Source organism: Rhinichthys klamathensis, unplaced genomic scaffold (assembly GCF_029890125.1).
Source record: "Rhinichthys klamathensis goyatoka isolate OS25496 unplaced genomic scaffold, OSU_Roscu_1.1 h1tg000349l_1, whole genome shotgun sequence".
NCBI lineage: Eukaryota > Metazoa > Chordata > Actinopteri > Cypriniformes > Leuciscidae > Rhinichthys > Rhinichthys klamathensis.
This window is the reverse complement of record NW_026606861.1, coordinates 6,926-33,094: the sequence shown is the minus strand read 5'-3', so window position 1 is coordinate 33,094 and position 26,169 is coordinate 6,926. Positions and strand designations below refer to the sequence as shown.

The 26,169-nt window shown below is 40.8% G+C and overlaps 1 protein-coding gene across 1 annotated transcript; it reads left to right on the top strand.

The window, feature by feature from the left end:
• The first annotated feature begins 130 nt into the window (after positions 1-130).
• si:dkeyp-77h1.4 (uncharacterized) lies at positions 131-26,169 on the top strand. Its single transcript, XM_056232579.1, has 9 exons — positions 131-232; positions 4,082-4,134; positions 6,146-6,166; positions 6,278-6,550; positions 22,335-22,625; positions 23,522-23,809; positions 24,014-24,192; positions 24,927-25,028; positions 25,165-26,169. The coding sequence occupies exons 2-9, from the start codon at positions 4,089-4,091 to the stop codon at positions 26,095-26,097; spliced, it is 2,133 nt and encodes a 710-aa protein (XP_056088554.1). The 5' UTR covers positions 131-232; positions 4,082-4,088; the 3' UTR covers positions 26,098-26,169.

Genomic DNA, 26,169 nt, shown 5'->3' with positions numbered 1-26,169 from the left:
TCACGTCGGTTCTGCAAAGGTTGTCTGAGTGTGTTCGGATCCGTTGACACGCCCATAAGGGGTTGAAGTGCCGGGCTTTACCGAGCGCACTCGAGACGCGGCGAGATACTGGACGGATTCCTGAGGTGCAACTTAGTCCTTAAGTGATTTTCGTGGTGGAAAGGAAGCAGAAAAGGACGAATAACGGAATTTCCCCCCTTTTACACTCTATCATTCGAGGAGCATATTGAAGGTGAGCTGTGAACACGGTAAGGGAGAATATCAATTTTGCGGCAGGGATGTCATAAACGGGCAGCTGGCTTTGGGTTGCAGGAATTGAAGGGTTAAATTCTGCAGTTTCTGCTTCGTCTGGTACTTTTCCAATTGGATAAAGTTGATGTTTGCTGTTCGAACGCGAATACAATAAGGCGCAAGATTCATATTTAGAGGTTTAGAAGAGCATTTAGGCTTGTTGAAGAGATTTGCGGTCGGTTAAGTTAACGTTACTGCATAGCATAAATGCCCCGTCAGCTCGCGAATGCAGGTTAAGCATCCTGTATTATATCAAATGTTTCCATTAAAATATGCTTTGTGGTGAAATTACCGAAAAATTAAGATGAGAAAAGCAAATATGATAATTAGACGTATTTGTCGCGATGAGCTCGAAAAATGACAGTTTTATAATAACATTAATATTCTAAATTGTATAGCCTATGTATAATTCTTATTTAAGTCTAATTTTGCCGGTTGATTGCGGCGTATTTCATTTCGTCGTCTGTGCACCGTAATAACCCGAACATGTGTGGGCGATCTTTCTCATCGTGTGACCGAGAGAAAATTTGTTTGACTGACAAATAGTTTTATGATTGGGAGGTGATAAGATCATTTGAAGGTTTCGTCTGAAATTGAGAGGAGATGCGGTACATGTCAAGCTTTCGGCGCCCCCGCTGCTCTGTGTCTTAAAACCTATTCAGATGCTTATCTATACGCCATATTTTTAACCATAATGATGCCCCAAAATGGTGCCTAGGTAGACAGCTCACTAGGTTGTAAGACACAACCATGATCTCATCGCCTTTCATGTCATACATCAGACCATTCTAACTACATTATCGCCTTTTGAATTAATAGTCTGGTTCAAGGCTTTATTATTATGATGCAAGAGTCTGAATGAAATAATCTGGAAGTAATTTCCAGATGCCCAGTCCTGGTCTCTTAGGAGATGACCTGCTTCCAACATCAATAACCACATATGAAATAGTCATACAGCACCTTTCCAAAAGTTGAGCTTGATTTCCCTGAGCCCCTATTTATCTTTTTTTATTTCCCTGGTTTACACAGCCTGCTTCTAGCATAATTAACCAATTTATGATATTGCAGTTCATATAGGCTGTCTGCAGCAGGTTGATTTGAGCTCCGATTCATTGTTGCATTGCACTCAGGAGAACGGCATCTTATGTTGTATTTGAGCACCTGGTCTGCATCTCTGCCTCCATGTTATGTTGCCCATGTCTTATATGAGAGAAACTGTGAGGTTGCTGTAAGAGGTGTCATACTGAGAGGGAGGGAGGGAAAGGATGTAAGTGGACCAGATGGCACTTTGTCCATATGAAACTAAAAAAGCGCCGACGCATTTACACATCAGCACTGTCCAGAGACAGAAAAATATATACTTATTTGCTGTTTTTCCATTTTTGCAACTAAATGACAATAAAATGTTCATATGCAATATTCAAACGTCTGAGCAGAAGTCTGTTATGAAATCACTGAATGGCCTAAATGCATCTGCTGTTCTGGAGGCTTGCCTTGTTGTCTAATGTCTGGCCTGCATGGCAAAGGTTTTCTTAGGAATCTTTTCATGTCATTATTTGTGAAGTGCGCGCCTATTTCAGACTGTTAATGATTGTGTTTGTCCTGATATTTCCACATTACTGATCATAATACCTATATGATGCCACCTTTACAATTAATGAATAACATAATACTTTTATGTACTAAGTTTAATTGTAAGTATAAAGTACAGTTTGTGTTCAAAATATGGGTTTCCACAGTCATTAGAAAATCTGGAAATATCAGGGAATGTTAAAATTTTGATATCCTGGGCCCGGCCTGTAAATGTCATGGAAATAATTACATCAATTAATTATCTTTAACTTATTTTTATTTTTTTTCAAATTATCTTTTACTCAAAAATAATAAATAATTCCAATGGAAATTGGAATATATATATATATATATATATATATATATATATATATATATATATATATATATATATATATATATATATATATATATATATAATACAGTGTTTCCGCTACATTCATTCTGCCGTGGCGGGCCGCCACACCTAAAATCATCCCGCCACGGCTGCAGCTTCTCGGTCCGATATTGTATGTGTTATTGTTAAGCCCCACTAAAGGCATACAAAACATTGTAAAGCACCATAAAGTTTTCGCACTATATTCCAAGACTTCTAAAGTCATTCAATAGCATAATGTGAGGTAAAAATGTATATTTAAGTCGTTAAGTTAAAGTTAATGGAAACTCATCTCTCCTCAGTCATTCTCCATTCAGCATTCAAACAGCTCGTCACGTTCGGGTACGACAGTAACACGACGACACTCTCTTCAAGATCAATGTTCCCATTATTATACTTTATTTGTAGATAAAGATCTATAGTTTGCATAAAATTACCTTATCTTGCTAGAGTTTATAGCGCTTTCTAAATCATATTCCTTTCTCCCGGGTGTCTGTTACTACAGCACTAGAGTAGAGAGCACTATGAATTGTTCTTCATGCGCACTGTAAGTTAACTGAAATTTAAAACTGTTAAAAGAAAAGGCTCAATAAACTGTTGCATAGATATAATACATTAAGCATAGATAATCTCTTCGCTTTGAACTTTTCAATGCGAAGCGCTGCACGCTGTGACTTCGCGTTCCTTCAAGTGCATCATTCTGCGCACGGGATGCGCACAATCGCTTTGCCGCTCTTATTGGCGCCTTTCATGTTATAATGCTTAGGGGAAGTTTAAACACCTGGGATAAGGGGGCGTGGCCAGTGGGAATATCACTCATGGGCCACGCCCCCTCCCCTAGCGAAATGGGCCTGCCACCACGGCTGGAAAAAATCCTAGAGGAAACACTGATATATATATATATAACACCTGTTATTCACTTTTAAATATCGATCATTATATTTTTGTATTATATTATATTTTTGTATTATATTTTACTTCTGCTTTCATCTTCCAATAAGTGCCTACTCTTCTGTTTAACACCGCATTTAAATCGCCTAAAGTCAGCACAGAAAATGCAGACTAGAAAAGTTGTGTAAAAATCATGGAATTTCTTTGGGATGTAACATGGAAAGAGAGATTTTTGTAGAACAAACCAGGCTAACGGATTCAGTCTTATTTCCTCTCGCATTTTTAATGTCTTCAGTCATTCCAATCCTGTCCTGATTATGGAGATAATGATCCATCCAAATGATGTCATGTTTCTCATTCCATGTGCATTTATACAGACAAACCCATAGACAGCACTGTATCTAAAAGCATAATTCCTCATGAAATTGCTTGACTAATGTAATTTATTGGTGATGAATCTTAACCGGGAATCTCAATAAACTGACTGTTCTTACTATTCATTATAAATCCCCTCTGAGATACCAGATCAATGTCAGTTAGATAAGCAATGCACAAGTCAAGCCAATAAACCCACAATTACTGACACGTCCAAATAGCCTAGCTCTTTTAAGAGGCTCATTCCTCGACACAGCCCTTTTAGATCCTTGGACTGATGATCAGAGCTCACACGTCTCCCATAAAAGCTGAAAAACATAGATGTATGTCTAACATTAACATAAACGGACTTGTTTTATAGTCACAGCCAAGATTTATAAGTCAACATCAAAGCACTCAATCGACCTGTGTCCATTTGCCAACACTGCCATTTTGATCATTGTTGTCCTTTTCTATAGCCGGAATTTGAGAGCAATTGAGCAATGTACCATGAAACTTATACAATTACAATGTCAGTGTTTAGAATTGAAATCCTCTTTGAATGCAAATGTAATTTTCATGTGTGAATGTTTTCAGAGCCAATATGCAGAATCTGAGACTGATCGTCTTAAGCGTGCTGTTCTACTCAGGTAAGAAAGAGTCCTTGTGAATCTTTTGAGTGGTTGATCTTCTGTATCATTATTATCCCTACACAAGTGTGGAAATGTTAAGGACAGTGGCTCTGACATGCTAATAGCTATTGTAGTTCTTTAATTACAGTCCTGATCCACAATGCATCTTCTATAAGAGCTGTAATGTTCTCACAAATGTCAGGGGAGTTCTGAATGTACCAGCTTGGAAGGACTGTGTACTGTACATACATAGCTTTTAGTTATAATGAATATCTGACCACATGACAAGTAATATTAAATGTGCCATCTATAATGGATGTATTTAGCATATTTTACTTAACAAAGTGGGTCGTTTTCATACATACTAAATTATGTATTGAGTCATTCTGTGTCAATTTAACCAGAGGTCTTTGGCTCAAATATTTTTTTTCTGAAGAAAGACAAACAGAAGTAGTGATAAAAGCCAAAATATTAAATGTCACAGATGTATATTTGTACAGTAATGGAGTAATCCACTATTTTGTAGAGGGGGCTCAAAATGACCACTTTCACCTGAGATTTTAAGTCAATTTACAGGGGGGTAAAAATGACGTTAGAAAGATGGCAGCATCATTATTTTATTTTTACACAGAGATTGGTTGGTCTATTAGTAAAATCTGTTGAATTTTTGTTGCATTATATGCCAACGGTGACATTTCAAAAATGGAAAAAACCTTGTGTGTTTTTTTTTGCACCAAGTTTGCATGCCTGTAACTCAAGAATTATTAAAGATCTTAAAATTCTTTTAGATTCTTGTAGTTAACAAACTTTTCTTTTAGTATCTTAATTTTTAATGCCCAATGTGGTTCATTTCCAGAGATATGGGTATTTCAATGTGTCTTCATGAATAAATTGGTAAATTGAAGGTAGCCTACATATTTTCAGTGATCAAAAACTAAATGTGGGTTACTTTGAATAGCTGATACTATTTTCTTTTAAAGAGGAATATCTGAAGAACAAATAATGTTGAAACAAATTTTTTTCAATCAACACAATTACATAGAACATACTGTACCTGTCTGAGTGCCAAAAATATTAATTTTCCAAAGTTTGCATGCCTGTAACTCAAGAAGTATTCAATATATCTCAATATCCTTCTATAATCTCATTCTTATTAACTTTTCTTTTGTAATCTTATTTTTTTTAAGGCCCTGTATGGTTCAATCCCATTGATATGGAGATCTCAATGCAGCTCCATGTTCAAACTGTTGAAGTTTAACCATTTTCAATGGTCAAAAACAATATTTGGTTAAACAGCTGATACTTAATGTGTTTAAAGAAGAATGTCTGAAAAAACAAAAACTAGAAACTAGAAATGTATCTCCTTTCCTTCTATCAAAACAATTTCATACAACATAGCTCTCTTAAAATGCCATCTTCCTAAAGTAATTTTTTCCCCGATATTTCAACTTCATTTTGACAATTTTCAGCAATATAGTTTATTCATTTAATATTTTGGCTTTCATCACTACTTGTGTTCGTCTCTCTTCAGAAAAAAAATATTAACAAAATCAAAAAATTTGAGCTGGAGAAGTTTCTGAAATTTTGTTGATTTAACACGGAATGACTATTGGATATCAATCCAAAAAAAAAGAAAACTCGAAGTATTAAATTAGTTCTTGTGCTTTGAAATGGTCAGATGTGCACTTTAACTAAATGGCATTTGTCATAAAAAAAATTATTTAAATATTTTCTTTAAAATGTTCCAATAAACCTAAAAAATATGTAAATATGAATTGTCTTATTAATAAATTAAAAATGTTAGACAGTATGACATGCTATATGGCCTGAACAGATGTTTAATCAATGTTTTATTCTTTAATTTGACATGCAAGTCCAAAAGAAAAAAATGTAAATGTAATTAAATTGAATATTGCATAAATTGAAAATACATTCTCAGTTTCTGTATGATTTCACTATAGCTGATGTCACATTGCTGTTAATGAATGTGTTAATCTAAACACTGATTCTTTTCTTTTTGGATTTTTAGCATTCTCTGCAACTCTAAAAGGTAATGCAAACATAACAAGTCACTTTTAATTATTCAAATGATTTATTAAGAAGAAGAAAATAATAGTGTTGCACAATAAAATCGCTCTCTATCTTTTTGTGTTTCTTGTAGGCCAAGAAGTGTCCCAGGCTCTGTTTTTTGGGGAAGACTTCCACATCCCCATGCCTGCAGGTAAAGCTGACGTGTCGTTCAAGCCTTCGATCGTTCCAGGACGTGAGAAGTCGCTGATGAGATCTGGTGAAGTGGTTGATCTTCGTGCCAAACTCAACATTGCTTTGACCCACCTGATCTTGGAAAATGTTGGAGAAAGTGATGAAGGAGTCTACACCATCTCATCTGACCAAACCGCAGGGGATGTTACACGCATCATACTCTATGTTAGAGGTACTGCGTAATTTTCATGTCAAAATACCAAAAAATGGTTACCTCACTTTGAATAACAGCTTGCACACTAAATTGGATGCACGCATTCACATTAGAATAGCTCTGAGTGGCTTCCATGATTATAGGAAGTCATGTGGTGAACAGTAAGGGAGGATTAATGACCTCCTGCAGTAATTGTAGCTCTGTCAAGGCACACTGGTTGCCTTCCGTTCTTCTGTACCTAAAGATCCTTCTTTCTCTCTACCCAACTATCTATTTCTCCCATTATTAGTGGTGCTGGCTGACACTTTCCATTAACCCCTTAAGCCCTGAGGGCATTTTTAGAGTTGTTTTTTCTGAGTGACACACACAAAACTAAAGACTATAGCAAGGAGAGTCAAAAGGTAGGTATCGTTTGATAGAACACTTTTTATATTTTTAGAAAATATACATTACATTACATTTGGACATTCTCATGCTAAGAAACTGCTGATAAAAGACAAAATATATATGAATATATATTTTTTGATTTTGCATAGAATAACTAGGACATGGAATAACTAGGAGGAAATAAGGTAGGAGGACAATTCTTTTTTGGTGAAGTCCCTCTACATGTGAGCTGCATCTGGATCAAATTTTGTGGTGATTGCATAAAGTAATCAAATGTTACATCATTTAGAACCAAGATAGCCTTTTCGTTCGTTCCTTGATGCCCCCTAACGGGCATTTTTAAAATTGTTCCTCCATGAGGAATATCTTGTGATCAACACAATAGATTATGTACATTTTGGGCTAATTTTAATTGTAATAATATGCTGTAAAAAAGATGTGCCATTTTCAACGATCTGTGAATGTTTCATGAGCTGTATGATGTTTTTGACACAGTGCAGTACATAGTACAAAAAAGTATTTTATAGATTATAAAAAAACGAAATTCTATTTATCAGCAAATACCTCCTCACTACTTAGGAGTTTTTCAAATTGGCTACATTCATTGTAAAGTTCAGACTCTAAGCTTTCAAATGACATTTATTTTGTGTTGATCAAGGCAGTGGTTTTGAAAAATTGAAAAAACGCCCACGGGCGTTAACACTCCGTTTTAGAGGGACTACTACGCACTCGTTAAGAGCTAGATAAGGGGCGATTCTAGGATTTTTTTCAACTGGGGGGGCACAAGAGGGGCCACAATTAATCAGAGGGGCCAATCTTATGTTGTGTTTATATGTAAAACTGTATCCAAATCATTTAAAGTTCAGTAAGCTTTAAAATCAGCAATTAACAGCTATACCTTATTTTCTTTTAATGGCATTTTTTCACTGCTGTAAATAAGAACAGTCAAATTCAATTTGTATTACTTTTCAGAAGTGAAAAACTGTAATAAATAAAATAATCCAATCTGTGAATAGAGTACAACTCACAAAAATAATAAAACTCAACATTAGGTTATATAATTTTTACACAAATCCTCACAACCTTATACATGGGCAAAAAAAAAAGAAAAAAAGAACTTATTTATACAAATGCAGAAGTATATTATTCATATAATAAATACACAATTAATTAATATAACTTTATTAATTAAACACAATAATAATAATTTTTATCCACATCCTATTAAATTTGCATTGCAGCAGTTGCAGTAAATTTGCATTGATGAATAGACAAAATCTAAATATGCCAAGGCTAATTAGCCTTGTGCATATATGATTGTATAATATCATATATCCATACTTTATGTTAGATAGCTACTTTTTCAAAAGGGTAGCTTTAGTTTAACTACATGTAAATTATATGAATCTTATAAAAACGGTTTAGAACAGCTTAATTAGTCCAGTGTTAAATTAGTATTATTTATTTATATATAGGCTATTATATATTTTAGTAATATTTTATTTACGTTGCTATTTATATTAATGGTTTTTATTTGAGAATGTTTCTGGATGTCATGATGCTTTGTCACTAACTTCTGTGAATTCTATCTTCATAGAAAACACATACATTACATACTAAATTTAATTTGAGACTCATATTGTTCACTTTGCTTGACACAAAATTCAAGAAATTATCCAGATTGTGTCACACAACATTGCAAAACTACAAGATATTTGAAGAAAAACACCATATATTTTATGTTTCAGACAGCAAGAAAACTCAACATCAAATATCTTCATAATCTCTAGATATTATGAGAAATTATCCATAAGAGACAGTTACACACCATGTTCGGGTTTCAAATTGTGCATATACAAAATTTATTTTTATGAATATGGTCCATTTCGAATTGTTTAAATCCAAACAAACAATATTCGTAGATTCTCCTCTTCTCCTGTATTGTTTTGTGCTTGCACAGCGTCATGCACGTAGACTCTGATCAGAGGCGCCGGCGCCCCTGGTTCCGTGGCTTGCAGTTTGTATATTAGCTAATGTCGCAATCATTTTTTATTGATTTTTTAAAGTTTTATTACAATTCGTATAAAGTCATTATCGAGTCATGCGGTGCGACACTGATTTAATTAAGGGTGTACTCACACTAGCCAGTTTGAACCGTGCCCGAGTGCGTTTGACCACCAAAGCGCGGTTCGTTTGACTAGTGTGAGTGCTCCGAACCGTGCCCGGGCGCGGCTCGATTAGCCGGCCCTGGCACGCTTGGAAGAGGTGGGCCAGAGCACGGTTCAGTTGGACTCGGGCGCGGTTCGCATGCAGTGTGAGCGCTAACCGTGCTGGAGCACGGAACAGGACGCGTGATGTCATGGTTTTGCGACGCTCCAAAACCAACACAGTTCGTAATCAAAGCTGCAAAGTCCTTGCTGCACTTCAGCTGGTACCTTGCAAACCTCCTCATACGAGCAGCACGATTACGTGAAAATTTTCGCGCCACTAAGGCGACGCATCTGTTTAACAACAGGCTGTGGACCACCGTGGACCAAACGACACAAAATTATCCACAAAGAAAACAGAGCGATGGACTCCATTGTGTTCAGAGAGCGCCGCTCTTCTTGTTTATCCCGAAACCGTCGCACGCACCATAATGACGTAAGCGTGCTCCGGCACGAATGCTGAAACCCTATGTGAGTGCAGGCCAGAGGGGGAGTGGGGAGGGGGGACAATCGTACTCGGGCCCGGTTCATGGCAACCGTGCCTAGTGTGAGTACACCCTTAGAGTATTCGTTCTCAAGTCAAAGTTAAGTCATTTTCTTCATTTATTAGAAATCTTTAAATTTGCATGCAGTCACGGTACTCAAGACCTCCACCTCTGATATTTACAGCTTTTAAAGTGTGGAACGTGAGATAAACATCATAAGATTTGCTTCGGCATCTGGCTTGCAATATCACTTGCGTATCGGCCGAAAGAAATCACAACACAGGAAACCCCTGATTGTGTTATTATGCATTACATTCATTCAGCCACAGAGCATTAAAATGACATCGAACCTGGTCTGTCCTAACACTGGAAGACGGTACCAAAACCTAGCATTGCAACAACTCGCTAATAAAAAAAAAAAAGGAATATAAAATAGATCAACTTACCATGTGCTTTTTTTTTTAGTTGGAAAACGTACTCGGTTACTAACGTAACCTCGGTTCCCTTAGAGATATTTGGAATCAGGTTAAATCGACTGAAGTGACAGCACCTGAAAGTAGCATAATAGGTACGCAATACTCGTTCTCTTATCTCTAAGGGAACCGAGGTTACGTTAGTAACCGAGTACGTTCCCTTTCGAGAACGGTCTCTCGTATTGCGTAGCTATACACTATGGGAACCCATTTTAAAACGCTGTGCTATTAGCCTAATAACTTCACTCTGACTACTGCCTAAAGCTAACAAGCCCGAGACATATAGCAGAAATAAAAGTTACAATCCAACGGGGACCAGAAAGTCGGGGCCCTCAAAGGAATAGTAGAGGTTTGGGCCCAACAGGGGCCAAGACCACTTATACAGAGAGGATTCGTGCTTGCAAAGCCGGCACTTCCAAGTTATAAAATCTTACAAATGTCTTCAATTGGTACACCACTGGACCAGGCCCATGAAGAAGCCATGCCCCTTGTGGAATGAGCCCTAATGCCTATGGGGCATTGAAGGCCCATAGAAGCATAGGCTAAAGAGATAGCATCTACTATCCATCTTGAAAATCTCTGCTTCGTGACCGGAGACCCTTTGGTGCGGCCACCAAAGCATACAAAGAGCTGTTTCGACTGCCTGAACAGGGCAGAACGCTCTAAATAAATTCTTAGAGCCCTGACAGGGCAGAGCAGATTCAAGTCACTATCGTCTTCCGACGGGGGAAGAGCTGATCGTGAAATAACCTGGGCTCTGAACAGAGTCAAAAGTACCTTAGGTACATAGCCATGTCTCGGTTTAAGGAAGACTCTGGAGTCGTTGGGCCCAAACTCAAGACAGGAAGCGTTCGCGGAGAGCGCTGTAAATCACCCACTCGCTTGAGCGATGCAAGGGCTAGCAGGAGTGCGGTCTTAAGCGAAAGTGGCTTTAGTCAGCCGTCAGCCGGTACCACTCATCAAGGCGGGTTTTAGCTGGCTCTTCTGGAGAAGACCAGTCAATTTCCAGCTCTTGAACGGCCCGGGAGAGGACGCGGATAAGCTCGGCGTTGGCGCTCGTCCTGGTGTTGCCTTTATCTAGCTGAGACGGGGGGGCAGGGTCAAAAGTTGAGCCCGACCAATCCTCACCCTCAGATGCCGCCACTGACACCCTGCCATCCATTTCGTCCACCGATCCTCCGAACGAGACAAGGCCGCCCGCTTCCACGGGGACGGACCCGGCGTGATCTCGCTCGCCTCCGAGCGCTCGTTCATCCTCTGACATCCTCGTTCATCCTCTGCTTCGGCCATAGGTTCATGCAGTTGCCGCAACACAGCCAATCAGCGTGCTTATCAGCCTGCACTGTGTTTTAAATAAAGGCTTCAATATTCTTGAGTTTTCCCATAGCGTATAGCTACACAATACGAGAGACCGTTCTCGAAAGGGAACAGAAGTTCGCTATTCTTAGTCCGGTTGTTGAGAAGCATCGCGGAACCGTTAATTATTCAAATGCAAGCTGAAAGGTATAATTTTAATTTTTGAGTGACAGACAAGTAGAAGGGTGGGGGCACATTGGTGGGCCAATCAGTTTCCCGTGCCCCCTTGGCCCCTCCCCTGTCTACACCACTGAGCTAGATGCATTAAAAAGCTGAGATACCGCCGGCGGTACACTTCGGGATTAAGGGGTGTAGCGTATCTGGACTGTGTCAGGATGACTCATTCAATTCTACATGTGAAACTGCTTTTAACCCCTTTGACTCTTATCCGTAACTCAGGCCTGGCACCACAGAGTCTGCGTTAAAATTGCCCATTGACACCTTTACGGTATGAGAGTTTTTACCCAAACACCAATAAAATAGAACTCGCCCGAGCTTCAAAGAGATCTTAATCGGCTCTCCTAGGGGGAGGGGGAGGGGGTACGAGACCTCTGCATGGCAGAAGACACACACAAACACACATACACGGACTTTTCCATTAAACTCAGAATATGAGCCATTGCCAACTGTATACGATATATTCCTGTGTGTTTGCATGTTTCCCAGTTCATATTAGTCTGTTTATGATTTCCTAGTGTATCAGTGGAACTCGTGCCTATATTCAGGCATATGAATTTAACTGTGAATTCCTATCCTTTTTACATGTCTTTATTGGTACCGTTTTAATCCTCTCGACCTCACGGAGTTAGACACATACAGGAAATGATTATATGTGCAACCGCTTTCTGGTTAGAAGTTGCATCTTTTAACAAGGCCGTAAACTATGCAGATGAGCTGCTTTGACAGGACAAAGGAAAACTTTTCCCTCTCGAAATCCTCGAAGGAGATTGGCCGTTCACCCCAAAGGAGGTGTGAACTCCATTGTCCTCAAAAGGATGGAACGCCAGTTCCTCTCTCTCTTCAACTTCTTCGACTCTTCATCTCTTCGACTCTTCAGCTCTTCATCTCTTCATCCATCTCTTCAACCTTTTCAACTCCTCTCTTCGGGACCTTCTCTTCAGTCCATTAGTTTAGTTTTGTTTTCTTTTGTTTTCCCGTTTCGTATTCTACTTTGTTAATTTCCACAGACGAGTGAAATGAACTTAGCCTGAATTATTTTTCTTTGAGTAACTTCACCTTCAAGGGGCCTTTAAATCTGCCGCGCCTCCGTACACCGGAAGAACCACGGAGAACGCGTGACGCTCAGAAGGAACGACAGCCACGCGCCTTCCTTACTCAGCAACATAAGAGAACCATATGTGCAAGTATTCGTTTTATCGAGCTTTTAAAGCGTTTAAGATTTGTTTACCCCATTTAGGGTGATTTGATATTTTGGTGTCTCTCTCTCAAGGTTCCTTTCTCTGTGATTTTGCCATACTGCTGACCACTTCCTACCTCTTTTATCTCTCATTTTCTTTCATTGTTTGTTGCTATTGTGTTGTATATACATTTTATTCCATGTAATTGTAGTCACCAGTATACGTAGTTCCCTTTCGAGGGAACTTGCGATGCGTCAACAATGCTTTGGGAACGCCCCCAGCGTGAATGCGTCTGAAGCATCTATGTCAACTAGTCCAATGGAAAGAATGAGCGTCACGGGCGGGTAAAGTCATGACCAGGAAGGGATAAAAGCACATCCGGTGCAAACCGGCATTAGCTTCTGTGCCTCAGCAAGCGATCTGTGTTATACTGTCTCTGTCTATTTATTGTTGTCTGTTGCATATATATTGGAAAGAGTTATGGCGAAACAAATGTACAAACAGTGTGCTTCTCCCTGCCCGCGTTTTTTAACGGGTGGGGACACACACAAGCTTTGTTTCATTTGTTTGGGGGTGGAGCATGCGGTCTCAGCCTTCGAGGGGGCTGAGTGCCAGCATTGTGAGATGCTTCCGCTTCGCATGCTCCGCTCTCGCCTGTCACTCTTTGACGAGAGTGGTCAGGCTCGCGATCCTCAGGGTGCAGGACCCGCTGTTGCCGAGGCAACACGGAGAATGCATTCTTGGGGATCGCAAAAGGATCTTTCGGAGGGGTTGGAGACGGGTCCGAGGGCCTTTTCTCCTTCCTTACCCGGAGGATCCGGTGCTCTCCCACCGGTGTCGGAAGCCCGCTCTGCGGCTTCTTCCGCCCGGGGAGAGAGTCCTCCATTACTTCAGTGCTCTTCCTCTGAGGAGGTTGATATAATGAGTATGGAGAGTGAAAGCACACACACTAGGGAAAGAGATTCGCCACCTGTTTCCCCAGCATATGAGGAGCTGGTGGAGGTGATGTCTCGGGCTGTAGAGAAATTAAATATTGAATGGCCAGTTGAGAAAAGGGGCGCTCGTCCCAAAAGCAAATTAGACGAGCGCTTCCTTTCTTCAACCACATCATCTCCACCACGAGGCCTTCCCTTTTTCCCCGATCTTCATAGTGAGCTATCTAGATCGTGGAATAAGCCGTACTCGTCATGACTTTTCAGCCCTTAGGTTCATTTATATTCAGGTATAAGAGGGCTGAAAGATTACGGATATGAGGCGATGCCCCAGGCTGAACAGACGCTCGCGAGCTATCTGTCACCTGGTCCAGCATCGTCTCTGAAGGCCTCAGCTTTGCCCACTAAACCGCTTAAAGCAACTTCGGTTTTAGTGAGCAAAGCTTATACGGCAGCAGGTCAAGCTGGAGCATGTCTGCACACTATGGCAGTGCTCCAGGCTTACCAAGCTGACCTGCTGGGGGATCTGGATAGGAGTGAGGGAGTTGGTCCTGACGAGGTTCGAGAACTTCGTCGGGCCACCGATCTGTCTCTCAGGGCTACAAAGGAGACCGTCAGAGCAATTGGGCGGTCTATGGCAGCCCTTGTAGCTACTGAGAGACATCTTTGGTTAAATCTGGCCGAAATAAAAGAAAAAGATCGGGCTTTTTTACTAGATGCTCCGCTTGAGCCTTCTGGTCTCTTCGGCGACGCAGTCAATGCGGTCGTCGAGAGATTTCAAGAGTCAAAGAAGCAAGCGGAGGCATTTAAAAAGTTTCTCCCTCGCCGTGTCCAGCCCCCTGGGGCTGCTGGGCGTGAGCAGTCCCAGCCGTCGAGCTCCTCATATCGTGTGCAACAGAAAGAGAGTGTTTCGTCTCGTGCACCTCCACATAAACACTGGAAACAGGCGCAACACTCTCAGTCGAAGTCTTCTAAGTCGAAGCCGGATCTGAGGACCGTTCTTCAGGCGAAGAAGACTTCGGCTCAAAAAAAAGAGGTCCTAATGTCACTGGCGTCAGACCTGTGAGGACAGCCCCGACCGAAGTGGAGCGGTGTACACCTCAGAATACGGTGCCCGTTCCACTTCGGGGTCCTCAAGGGACCGTTCTGCCAACCCCGTCACCCTTGGTGCTTCGGGGCGCAGCGGTCTCCAGCGAGTCGCTGATGCTATGCTGCGGCACTGCATCGGTTTCGCGCCCTCTGAGGGGGGTTCTAGAGCAGCCAGTTCAGGTAGTTCCTGCCATTATGTTTCAGGCTCCAGAACTGGCTGTCTCGTTAATACCAGAGACCAGCCTCGAGAGGCTGGTTCCCTTAGTAGATTTTCTGGCAGCGTGGAAGCTACTGCCAAATATTTCTCGTTGGGTCCTGCGGATTGTAGAGAAAGGATACAGAATCCAGTTTGGTTCTTGTCCTCCTCGCTACAACAGGGTGTTGTTCACTGTAGTGCATCCCGAGCAGGCTCTGGTAATGGAGCAAGAGGTAAAGGCCCTGTTAGCAAAGGAAGCTATAGAACAGGTGTATTCACTCGACCGAGAGTCGGGTTTTTACAGCCGTTATTTCATTGTTCCGAAAAAGGATGGAGGGTTGCGTCCTATTTTAGATCTTCGTCTGTTAAATTGTTCAGTACAGAAACTCAAGTTCAAGATGCTGACACTCAAACAGATCGTGACTCAAATCAGATCCGAGGACTGGTTTGTCACGATAGATCTGAAGGACGCTTACTTCCATGTCTCCATCCTCCCTCAGCACAGGAAGTTCCTAAGGTTTTCTTTCGGGGGCAAAGAATACCAGTATCGGGTACTTCCTTTCGGTCTAGCTTTATCACCCCGCACGTTCACGAAATGCGTAGATGCAGCTCCAGCCCCGCTCAGGCTGAAGGGGATACGTATTCTGAACTACATCGACGACTGGCTGATTCTAGCGGAATCAGAGCAGTTGGCGGTTCGGCACCGAGGTGTCGTTCTCGCTCATATGCAGATGTTGGGGTTGAGGCTCAATGCCAAGAAGAGTGTGCTTTCTCCAGTACAGAGAACCACTTTCCTTGGTGTGGTATGGGATTCAGTGACGATGCGGGCCACTCTACCGCCCGTTCGTGTAGCTGCTATCCTGACAGACAAAAAAGAGCTGAGGCTAGGCCAGTCACGCACTGTAAAACAGTTCGAGAGACTGTTGGGTCTTTTGGCAGCAGCGTCCAACGTGATACCTTTTGGCCTGCTGTACATGAGACCTTTACAGTGGTGGCTCAGGACCAGAGGGTTCTCCCCGAGGGGAAACCCACTTCGTATAATCAAGATCATGCGGCGGTGTCTCCGCGCCTTGGTTGTATGGAGGAAACACTGGTTCTTAACCCAGGGTCCGGTGTTGGGAGCTCTTTGCCATCGAGTTGCGATCTCGACAGATGCTTCCCTCACCGGCTGGGGAGCGGTAATGAAAGGCCGCTCGGTTCAGGGTCTGTGGAGGAGTCATCATCTTTCTTGGCACATAAATTGCCTGGAGATGATGGCTGTCTTCAATGCGTTGAGGCAATTCCTCCCAGACCTGAGGGGCCATCATGTGCTCGTCCGTACAGACAACACATCGGTGGTCTCTTATCTGAACCGTCAGGGGGGTCTGCGTTCGCGTCCGCTTTGCAAGCTGGCACACCAGATCCTCATGTGGTCTCTGGGGAAGGTACTCTCCCTGAGGGCAGTGTATATTCCTGGGGACCAGAATATTGGAGCAGACATCCTGTCGAGGCAGGAGTTGAGGCCAGGGGACTGGAGACTCCACCCCGAGGCGGTGGAGAAAATTTGGGAGTTTTACGGCCAAGCAGAGGTGGATCTGTTTGCGTCTCAGCATACGACGCACTGTCCACTTTGGTTCTCCCTTACTCACCCAGGGGGGCTGGATGCTATGGTGCAGACGTGGCCGAGGCTACGTCTGTACGCATTTCCCCCTGTTGCTCTGCTCCCAGGAGTTCTGGAGCGAGTCCGCCAGTACGGAATAAGCCTACTGCTAGTAGCACCACGCTGGCCGAGTCGGATCTGGTTTGCGGACCTGATCCATCTCTTAGACGGTCCTCCCTTGGAGATCCCGATCAGGAGAGACCTTCTGTCTCAGGCCGGGGGCACAATATTTCACCCCCGGCCAGAGATTTGGAACCTGTGGGTTTGGCCTCTGAGGGGGCCCAACTCATAGAGAGTGGTCTCTCAACTGAGGTTGTTGAGACCATTCTAAGCTCCAGAGCTCCAGCTACTAGGAAATTATATGTGCTTAAATGGAGAGTTTTTTCTGTATGGTGTCACCGACATCAGTGGGATCCGGTTAACTGTTCTGTGAACACAGTACTCGAGTTCCTGCAGGAGCGCTTTACGTCAGGTCTATGTCCTTCCACGCTCAAGGTCTACGTGGCGGCCATTGCGGCTTACCACGCCCTGGTGGGGGGTACATCGTTGGGTCGAGACCCCCTGATTACACGTTTCCTTCGTGGCACATTGAGGCTGAGGCCTGCAACTCGCACTAGGGTGCCAGCTTGGGATCTTGCTATAGTACTAAAAGGCCTGTCTAGGGCTCCATTCGAGCCCTTAGATTCGGTTTCAGAAAAATTTCTTACCCTTAATACTATCTTTCTGCTAGCTATTTCGTCCCTTAAGAGAGTTGGAGATCTTCAGGCCCTTTCGGTTTCCCCCACTTGCCTTGAGTTTGCGCCGGGGATGGTCAAGGCATTCTTATATCCAAAACAGGGATACGTCCCTAAGGTGCCGACCTTGATTCCGAGGCCTATTGTGCTGCAGGCTTTCTGTCCTCCTACTTTTACATCTGCGGACCAGGAAAGGCTGAACCTCTTGTGTCCAGTGCGAGCATTGGACACTTATGTTCATCGGACATCTTCATGGAGGAAGTCCGACCAGTTACTTATTTGCTTTGGATCACCTAAGATAGGTCTTCCTGCTTCTAAACAGACGGTTAGTAAGTGGATAGTTGAGGCTATTGCACTTGCATACGGGTACTCTGACCAGCCGTGTCCTTTGGAGGTCAGAGCTCACTCTACGAGGAGTATGGTGGCCTCTAAAGCCTTACTATTTGGGGTTTCTCTTCAAGACGTTTGTGATGCGGCAGGCTGGTCCTCACCGCTCACATTCGTTAGGTTTTACAGCTTAGACCTGGATGCTGCCCCAGGTTCTCAGGTGCTTAGTGCTTAGTTACAACAGACTAACACTCAGGTACTTGGAATTCTGGCGTTTTGGGTATTCTCGTTCCCAAAGCGTCGTTGACGCATCGCGAGTTCCCTCGAAAGGGAACGTCTCAGGTTACGACTGTAACCATAGTTCCCTGAGAAAGGGAACGAGACGATGCGTCACCCTGCCATACTTCCTGCATCCCTGTGATCGGCTTGCTTCGGCAATTTTTCAAAGCTAATGCCGGTTTGCACCGGATGTGCTTTTATCCCTTCCTGGTCATGACGTCACCCGCCCGTGACGCTCATTCTTTCCATTGGACTAGTTGACATAGATGCTTCAGACGCATTCACGCTGGGGGCGTTCCCAAAGCGTCGTTGACGCATCGTCTTGTTCCCTTTCTCAGGGAACTATGGTTACAGTCGTAACCTGAGACATTTCCTTTATTAACCCTCTGGGGTCGGCGGTCTCGCCGGCGATACCAGCTCACTTTTTTCCTTATCAGTGCAAAAGAGACTCAAATTACTCTGTTGATTTTGATCTTACATATAAGTGTTGTACATCATTCGATCCTGTTAAGTTTGTATTTTTTTTGTGAAACCTCATAATAAAAACAAAGTGTTGTGCTTTTCGCCTAATAAAGAAAAATAAACATGATGCGCGTTCTGCGTTCTCTCTGTTAGTGAAGTCCATTCTGAAACACGTCCGAAAAATGAACTGTAACTCTGCAAATACTCAGTCAAACAGGTATACAGGCACACAGGCATGAAGCCTGAATTATCTTCTTTTAAATGAAGTAATTTATATAAAAAACAAATTTTCTCATTTTATGTAATCTGTACGAAAAGAGAGAGATGATAGTCGTTCTTGTCTCAGGTCATTAAAGTTAATTTGACCACACCCACGGAGCGTGCGCTCTATTCAAACACAAATGCTCTGAGGCGATCCATGCCCACATCAGCTGGATAACCCACCGAAAGAGACTCATATTTACGACGCTGTGAGGAATAATACTATCTTAATAATAATCCTGGAAAAAATTACCTCAGAAGTGCAGGTAGTTTCATTTGGAGGAGCAACGGATCCAGCTGAGGAATAGGTACATTCTTTATTTTCAAGTGCTTTGTTCTAATCACGATATGAAATAGTGTCTGTAAACAAAAAGACTGTTTGAATATGAATCGCATTTTTGTGTGTGAATGAATGAACAGCTTTTACCTAACTATATTCCAATACTGAGATGAGTAAAAATCGACTGAAATATGTTGAAATAAAATATTTTTGTATAAGCAACGTATTAAACTGCAAATTAACATTTATATGTCCTAATCATAAAAACGATATGTTACATTTGAAAGACAAGATGTCGTTTTTACTGTAAAATACTGCCACATCAAATAAGCTTGTTTGCTAAGATGTTATTATAGTGTTTGTTCGATTGTAGGCTATATTCAAACTAATCAATCCGCAACTGTGAAATATGTATGATAAAATGTATACTTTAGTATATACAAAGAAAGATTACATTTGAAATATAGTTAATTTTAATTGTTGCTGTAATTGTAACCTTTTTATTAAAATAGCAAAAATATATGTAGGCTACATATAAATAAATCTTAAAAGCTCAATATAAGCCTCCTCTTTAAATTATTTGTATTGTGTTTTATTAGTGACACATTTGGGATATATTCCCAAACTTTCTGTAAAAACAGTATGAGAATTAACTGCACAATTACTAGAAATGTTTACATTTGATATTATACAATTTGCAAGCACAATTTGAAAAATAAATAAATAATTGGAACTGTGAACCAATTTTGTATTATATAGGCATATATATATATATATATATATATATATATATATATATATATTGTCATTGCATTCTTGTGGCTCAGTGACACACCTGAATGAAAGGGTCATTAGTATGCAGCCCCATTATGCGCTCATTATGCGGGCCCATTGTCTTCTCGGGTGTGAATCACAGCAGGTCACACCCCTGCGCATATTGCCTTTCCAAACAAAAAGTGTCATTTTTAAATTTAAACCAATCTATTGTTTTATGTGAATGATAAGGCAGGATGATTTTCAGATCATTTTGAAGAAAAAACTCTAGGCGACAACATCCATTCGTCAAAAGTCTTGTGGACACATATTTAGTATGTGTTTTGTGGCCTTATTTCAGAAACTTTAAGTTTTAGTTTTTTCAATAACCACGCATAAACAATATTCTCTCAAAAATACAAACATGTACATACATGTTGATAACATATTATGGTAGCCCTGTTTGTGCTAAATAGAGTGTAATTACACCTTTGCCAGTAATTTGTTTATAAGCAACTGAAAAAAGCACAAATGTCAGAGTATGTCAAAACATCTCAAGGACCCCAAAAACACCTTGGACCCCAGATATTATACAATTTGCAAGCACAATTTGAAAAATAAATAAATAATTGGAACTGTGAACCAATTTTGTATTATATAGGCATATATATATATATATATATATATATATTGTCATTGCATTCTTGTGGCTCAGTGACACACCTGAATGAAAGGGTCATTAGTATGCAGCCCCATTATGCGCTCATTATGCGGGCCCATTGTCTTCTCGGGTGTGAATCACAGCAGGTCACACCCCTGCGCATATTGCCTTTCCAAACAAAAAGTGTCATTTTTAAATTTAAACCAATCTATTGTTTTATGTGAATGATAAGGCAGGATGATTTTCAGATCATTTTGAAGAAAAAACTCTAGGCGACAACATCCATTCGTCAAAAGTCTTGTGGACACATATTTAGTATGTGTTTTGTGGCCTTATTTCAGAAACTTTAAGTTTTAGTTTTTTCAATAACCACGCATAAACAATATTCTCTCAAAAATACAAACATGTACATACATGTTGATAACATATTATGGTAGCCCTGTTTGTGCTAAATAGAGTGTAATTACACCTTTGCCAGTAATTTGTTTATAAGCAACTGAAAAAAGCACAAATGTCAGAGTATGTCAAAACATCTCAAGGACCCCAAAAACACCTTGGACCCCAGAGGGTTAAATACATTATATTCATTTGATTGACTCTGTCTGTTGCTCATATTACGAGGTCCCTTAAATGTTCGATCAAGCTACGAGCTTTACAAATTTGTCGATACTTAAATAGTATTTTTATAAAACAGGAAAGTTAATACTCATGGCCAGAGGAATAACTTCTCTTGAATGTCTATAATAACTTTCATGAGGTTTGTTGAAGATCGGACGATCAGTTTTGCTGGACAAAGCAGATTATTCGATAATAAATTGACCCCATGAAAGGTTATCCTGACAATCGATCTATTTTAGACAATTGACATATTAATGTTTAATTATAATTCGTTGTGATTGATTATTGATAGTACAATTGATCTAATTTTGCCTACCTGTATGGAGGACTGACTATAATTCGTTGTATTCAGTTGTCCATACAGACCATTGGCAACTTATTCCCTTTACGGGTAATTTTAATCTATGTATGCGATCACTGGACATATTCATGACCAGTTATTAAAATTATATTCCCTTTATTTGAGCTAAGAATCGCTACAGGGGTTAATGGGGTGCAATTCGGTTGTTTTCTTTCAACAACTGGTCTGAGTAAGGAAGAGCTCAGGAAAGGTCAAACTGAGCTGTTAATATGAGCTGTTTTATTTTCTATTAATTTTTTAATAAACATTAAATAAACAATAATGTAATAATAAAACTGAAAAAAGAATTCTGCAAATACTGCTGAATAATAATACTGAAGATACTGCTGAGTTTAGTCTAAATTAAGCTGTCACTCAGTAGATGCTACATAGTTTTTTTGTTTTACCAAATTTGCACTTGTTTCTTATTGTATAATTGTTTCTTACTATAACGTGGGTAACAGTATTGAAGGTTCATCTTGACACATGCAGTCAACAGGAATTGAGAAAGTGGAATGAAATTACGTGTCTTCTCACCATACTGTAGAAAAGATGCAAAAGATTACAGTACATTTTGGCTGTCAAAACTTTTGTTTTTTTTATTATAAAGGATATTAAGGGTTTACATTATTAACAGGCTATTGCACAAACTGGATTTGCAAATTTAATAATTAAAATGTGTTTAACTACAATTATTTGAATGCCAATAGGCAATAATAAAATAATGTATGATTTTGTTGGATACAGTTGAGAACGTCTAACTGTCTACTTCTGGACACAGGACATAATATAGACTTTATAGGGAACCGACATTTGATCTGTTTAGAACTAGCAGTTTCATGTTCAATGTTATGTTAGATAATAGTTTATCTAATAGTTCTTACAACATATTTTTGACCTGCAATTCTATTCTTCTTAGAAAATGTAAAAATCTCATGGATTCCTTTTCTTTTTTTCTTTTCCAGATTGCTTTAATGAGGACATTGTTTATTATGGATCAGATTTTCACGTTTCGCTCAATGATATCTCAGACACGGTGCGTGTGGGCTTTCGTCACAGCTCAGTAGAGGCCAATCAGACTTTACTACCGGCTGTGGAACTGTTGAATGGAACACCCAAGGAGAATTACCAGGAGCGCATCAAGATCACTGCTCAAAAGTTCACTCTGCTTGCCGTTACAGGGGCTGATGAAGGTAGTTACACCTTCAGCGATTCCATTGGGAAAGTCGAGAAGAAGATCTGCCTGAATGTTAAAGGTGAGAGCAGGAAGCACATTTTCAGGGGTTCATGACATGACATGACACTATTGTTGAAATAACATTTAAGTAACATTTTAATAATATATGAGTAGCTATAGAAAACATTTTGAAGGAGAAATGTAATAGGATAATAAAGTAAAGTCTGCCAGTCACTAAAATAAACACTGAGAAGGTGAATAGGACCACAATGTGAAGCGGAAGGGTCTTGTATCATCCTGAAAGGATTTATTTTGTTCTAATAACCGAATAGCTGTACATTTTACCGCACAGTACATGGCTATAAATAAATGGAAATATTGATTTGTGGTGAAATTATTTGATTAAGAGAAAACAAAGAGGCCGCAGAGTGATATGAGATATTTGAAACTAGTCCCGAAGATTGTTTCCCGGGGACAATAGTCAAATAAAAAGTTTAGTTGTCATTATACAAAAACTGCAACTGACCAATCAGAATCAGGTATCCTGAGAGGCATAAAAACTGAGGTGTGAAATATAAGACTGGAGGTTGTTTTTATGGAATATACAGTGCTGAAAATAAAGCTTCCAAAAGGTTTTTTTTGTAGTGATGCTATAGAAGAACCACTTTTTCCACTATTCTTCATGGAACCATTGATGCCAATAAATAACCTTTATTTTTAAGAGTGGGGAGAACTCTTCGGATTCAAAGAAAGGATATTAGGGGAAGTACAAAGACAGGAAGAAAGACAGATGTAATGGAGTCTGCCATTCTCTGTCTGCAGCATTTATTCCCTAAAAAATGTATGCTTTCTCCTCCCTACCGATTATTTTTCTTCTTTCTTCACTCACATGACATCATCTTAGAAAATAGCTGAACACCTTGGCTTCAGTAACAGCTTTCTTTCTTTCTGTCCTTCGTTTTTTCTTTCTTCCAGCACATCAGATATTTGAAACCCTTTCATACGGTGGCACTCTGAAAGTAAACCTGCACTTAGATAGCTCCTTAGCTCGCCTGGTGTACACCCCTAAGTCTGATAACCATAAGTATTTGATTATGGAGAATGGAGAGCTCATACTTCCTCCTAACCTGGATCTCGAAGGTCGCCTCTCTTTGGAGAATTCCATGTGTCTTCTGACAGATGTGAAGGCCAGTGATGCCGGAGTTTTCAGTGTGACTGACCTCCAGGGATTCCTGGTGTCTGATGTCCACCTGGAGATGGAAGGTGAGGAGATGCAAGATGACAAAGGGAAATTAAAAGAACAGGGGCTGCATTTCCCAAAAGCATTGTAAGTCTAAGTTAATCGTAGAACAATTGCCACCAATGGTCTCTATGATCAACTTTGGCTTACGATGCTTTTGGAAAACTCAGGCCAGTTAATTTAATTTTCATGCTTTGCAGCTAATGGTGTATATCTTTCTCTCTCAGCATACACGCTTCCTAAACTCTACATTGCCATCATCGCTTTGGTAGCATTATTGGTGTTGCTGCTTTTGGTGTGCTTGGTGTCATGTTTGGTGAAGATACGCAGACGTGCAGCAAAGGCCAGAGCCATTGAGGAGAAAGCCCACAATGCAGGGAAAGTGGAGGGAGAGACCTTCAGAAAGGTATTTACCCCCTATCTTATCACCTATGTAAGCACCAAGGACAAAAAAAAAAAAAACATAATGGCCCTAAAAAGTATGTGGACTTAGATCACACTTACAGATATGTTAATGTCATTGCATTAGATACAAAATATCAAACCAAGTGGCATTTCCAAACAAATTAGTCTTATTTAAGTTTTTATTTTTTATTTGGATGTATTTGTACCCAACACTTTTGAAAAGAGAAAAGGGTCAAAGCAAAGCGAAAAATTCACAGATTTTTCTGTGAATATTGTAGGGAACAAAAGTTTTATTAAAAACAAAATACATTTTATTACTTTTTATTTAGCTGAATAATCAATTCATATGTTGATTTCCTCAAAAGGTCTACAGACTGTGGCTCTGTGACACTATCAAAACAGAATCCTGACCAGCTCAACAGAGCAACATTAGATCAACCAATGACGTAATTTGGAGGGTGGAGCTCTCTGTTTGACCAACCAATGAAAAACAGGAAGATTGTTTGGGGAACCTGATTGAAAACTTTGCAATTCCATTTACAAGTGCCACAAAAAGGACACACCTAAACTTTGAAAATAAATAAATAATAGATATGTAAAGTACAAACATTTGCTTTATGTTTTACATTCTCATTTCATGTCTTCTACAACATGAAAGGAATAAGAAAAAGGGTTTTTGTCTTTCTGTGTTTATATAATGGAGTATATTATAAACCCTTTGCTCATATTCTGCAGGTTGTGAAAGAAGCCTGTACCCGTCAGAATGAGGAAGCCCCGGCCCTGTCACAGAAAGAAGACATAACTGAGAAATCACAGAGCACAGAGGTCAGCATTAAGGTGAGCACCAGGAAGCTGAAAGACATTTTAGTCATTTGATCTATCTTTATATCTTAACCCTTTGCATTTGCTCAGTATAAAATGCTGAATTATGTTTAATGCTTTAAGAATGCTAAGTTCTGAGTATGTTCCTCAGGGTTTGGAGGTGTCTACTAAAGAGCCAAGCCTACAAGAGAGGAACATGGAGACCAGTGACTCTGGAGTGGGCTTTAATACCACTGGGCTCCCACTTGATAGTGACACTGATGCCCCAACAATAGCCATTGCAGATTCTGATGTATTGAGTTCCTCTGCTGCCCCTGACGTCAAAGCCATTCCCAACCAAATTCCAGAGCCAAAGACTGCCCCCTCACCTCCAAAACCAGCACCAACTTCCGATCTAAAACCAGCACCTGTGGCCAAGTCGACGGCTCCTCCACCACCTTCGCCTGAACCTAAACCACCAGTAACGCCATCACCTGAACCCAAACCTGCTGCTACACCTGAACCAAAAGTGACCATCTCACCACCACCTGAAACAAAACTGACCTTAAGCCCAGAACCCAAGCAACCCGTGACACCTGATCCGAAACCAACAAGTCCAGCACCTGAGGCCACATCAACTGATGTTAAACCAATTCCAAGTCCAACCCCTGAATCTCCAAAAGCATTAATGCCAACTCCTGATGCGAAACCAGCCATTACTCCAGATGCCAAACCAGCAGTTTCACCTACTCCTGAACTCATACCAGCTAAAGTTGGCACCCCTGAACAGAAACCCGCCGTAAGCCCCACACCTGATCCCAAGACTCCGGATCCTAAACCGGTTTCTCCAATCCCTGAGCCTAAACCACCAGTCTCACCGATTCTCGACTCGAAACCAACTACAAATGGTACTCCCGAATCCAAGGAGCCAAGTGCACCTTTATCTCCTGGCCTGGATGTGAAGGGCACTACCCCTCCAAAAAACCCTGATACTGGGAAAAGCTCAGTCAAAACTCCTGAGCTCATCTCCAGTGGAGGCCTAGACTCGGCTTCTCCCAATGACAGTGCACCACCTTCAAGCACTGATGGAGCTGCCACCAACTGAGATAAAAACCGTAGCCTAGTTCCTGCCTCCTCCTATATTAACCACCACAGACAATCTAGACACTTGACTTAA

What these genes read in the sequence shown, in the direction of transcription:
- si:dkeyp-77h1.4 (XM_056232579.1), top strand. Translation starts at nt 4,089, where the DNA reads ATGCAGAATCTGAGACTGATCGTCTTAAGCGTGCTGTTCTACTCAG. An exon ending in AAGCGTGCTGTTCTACTCAG is followed by an intron (nt 4,135 to 6,145) that starts GTAAGAAAGAGT and finishes TTGGATTTTTAG; the next exon opens with CATTCTCTGCAACTCTAAAA. An exon ending in ATTCTCTGCAACTCTAAAAG is followed by an intron (nt 6,167 to 6,277) that starts GTAATGCAAACA and finishes TGTTTCTTGTAG; the next exon opens with GCCAAGAAGTGTCCCAGGCT.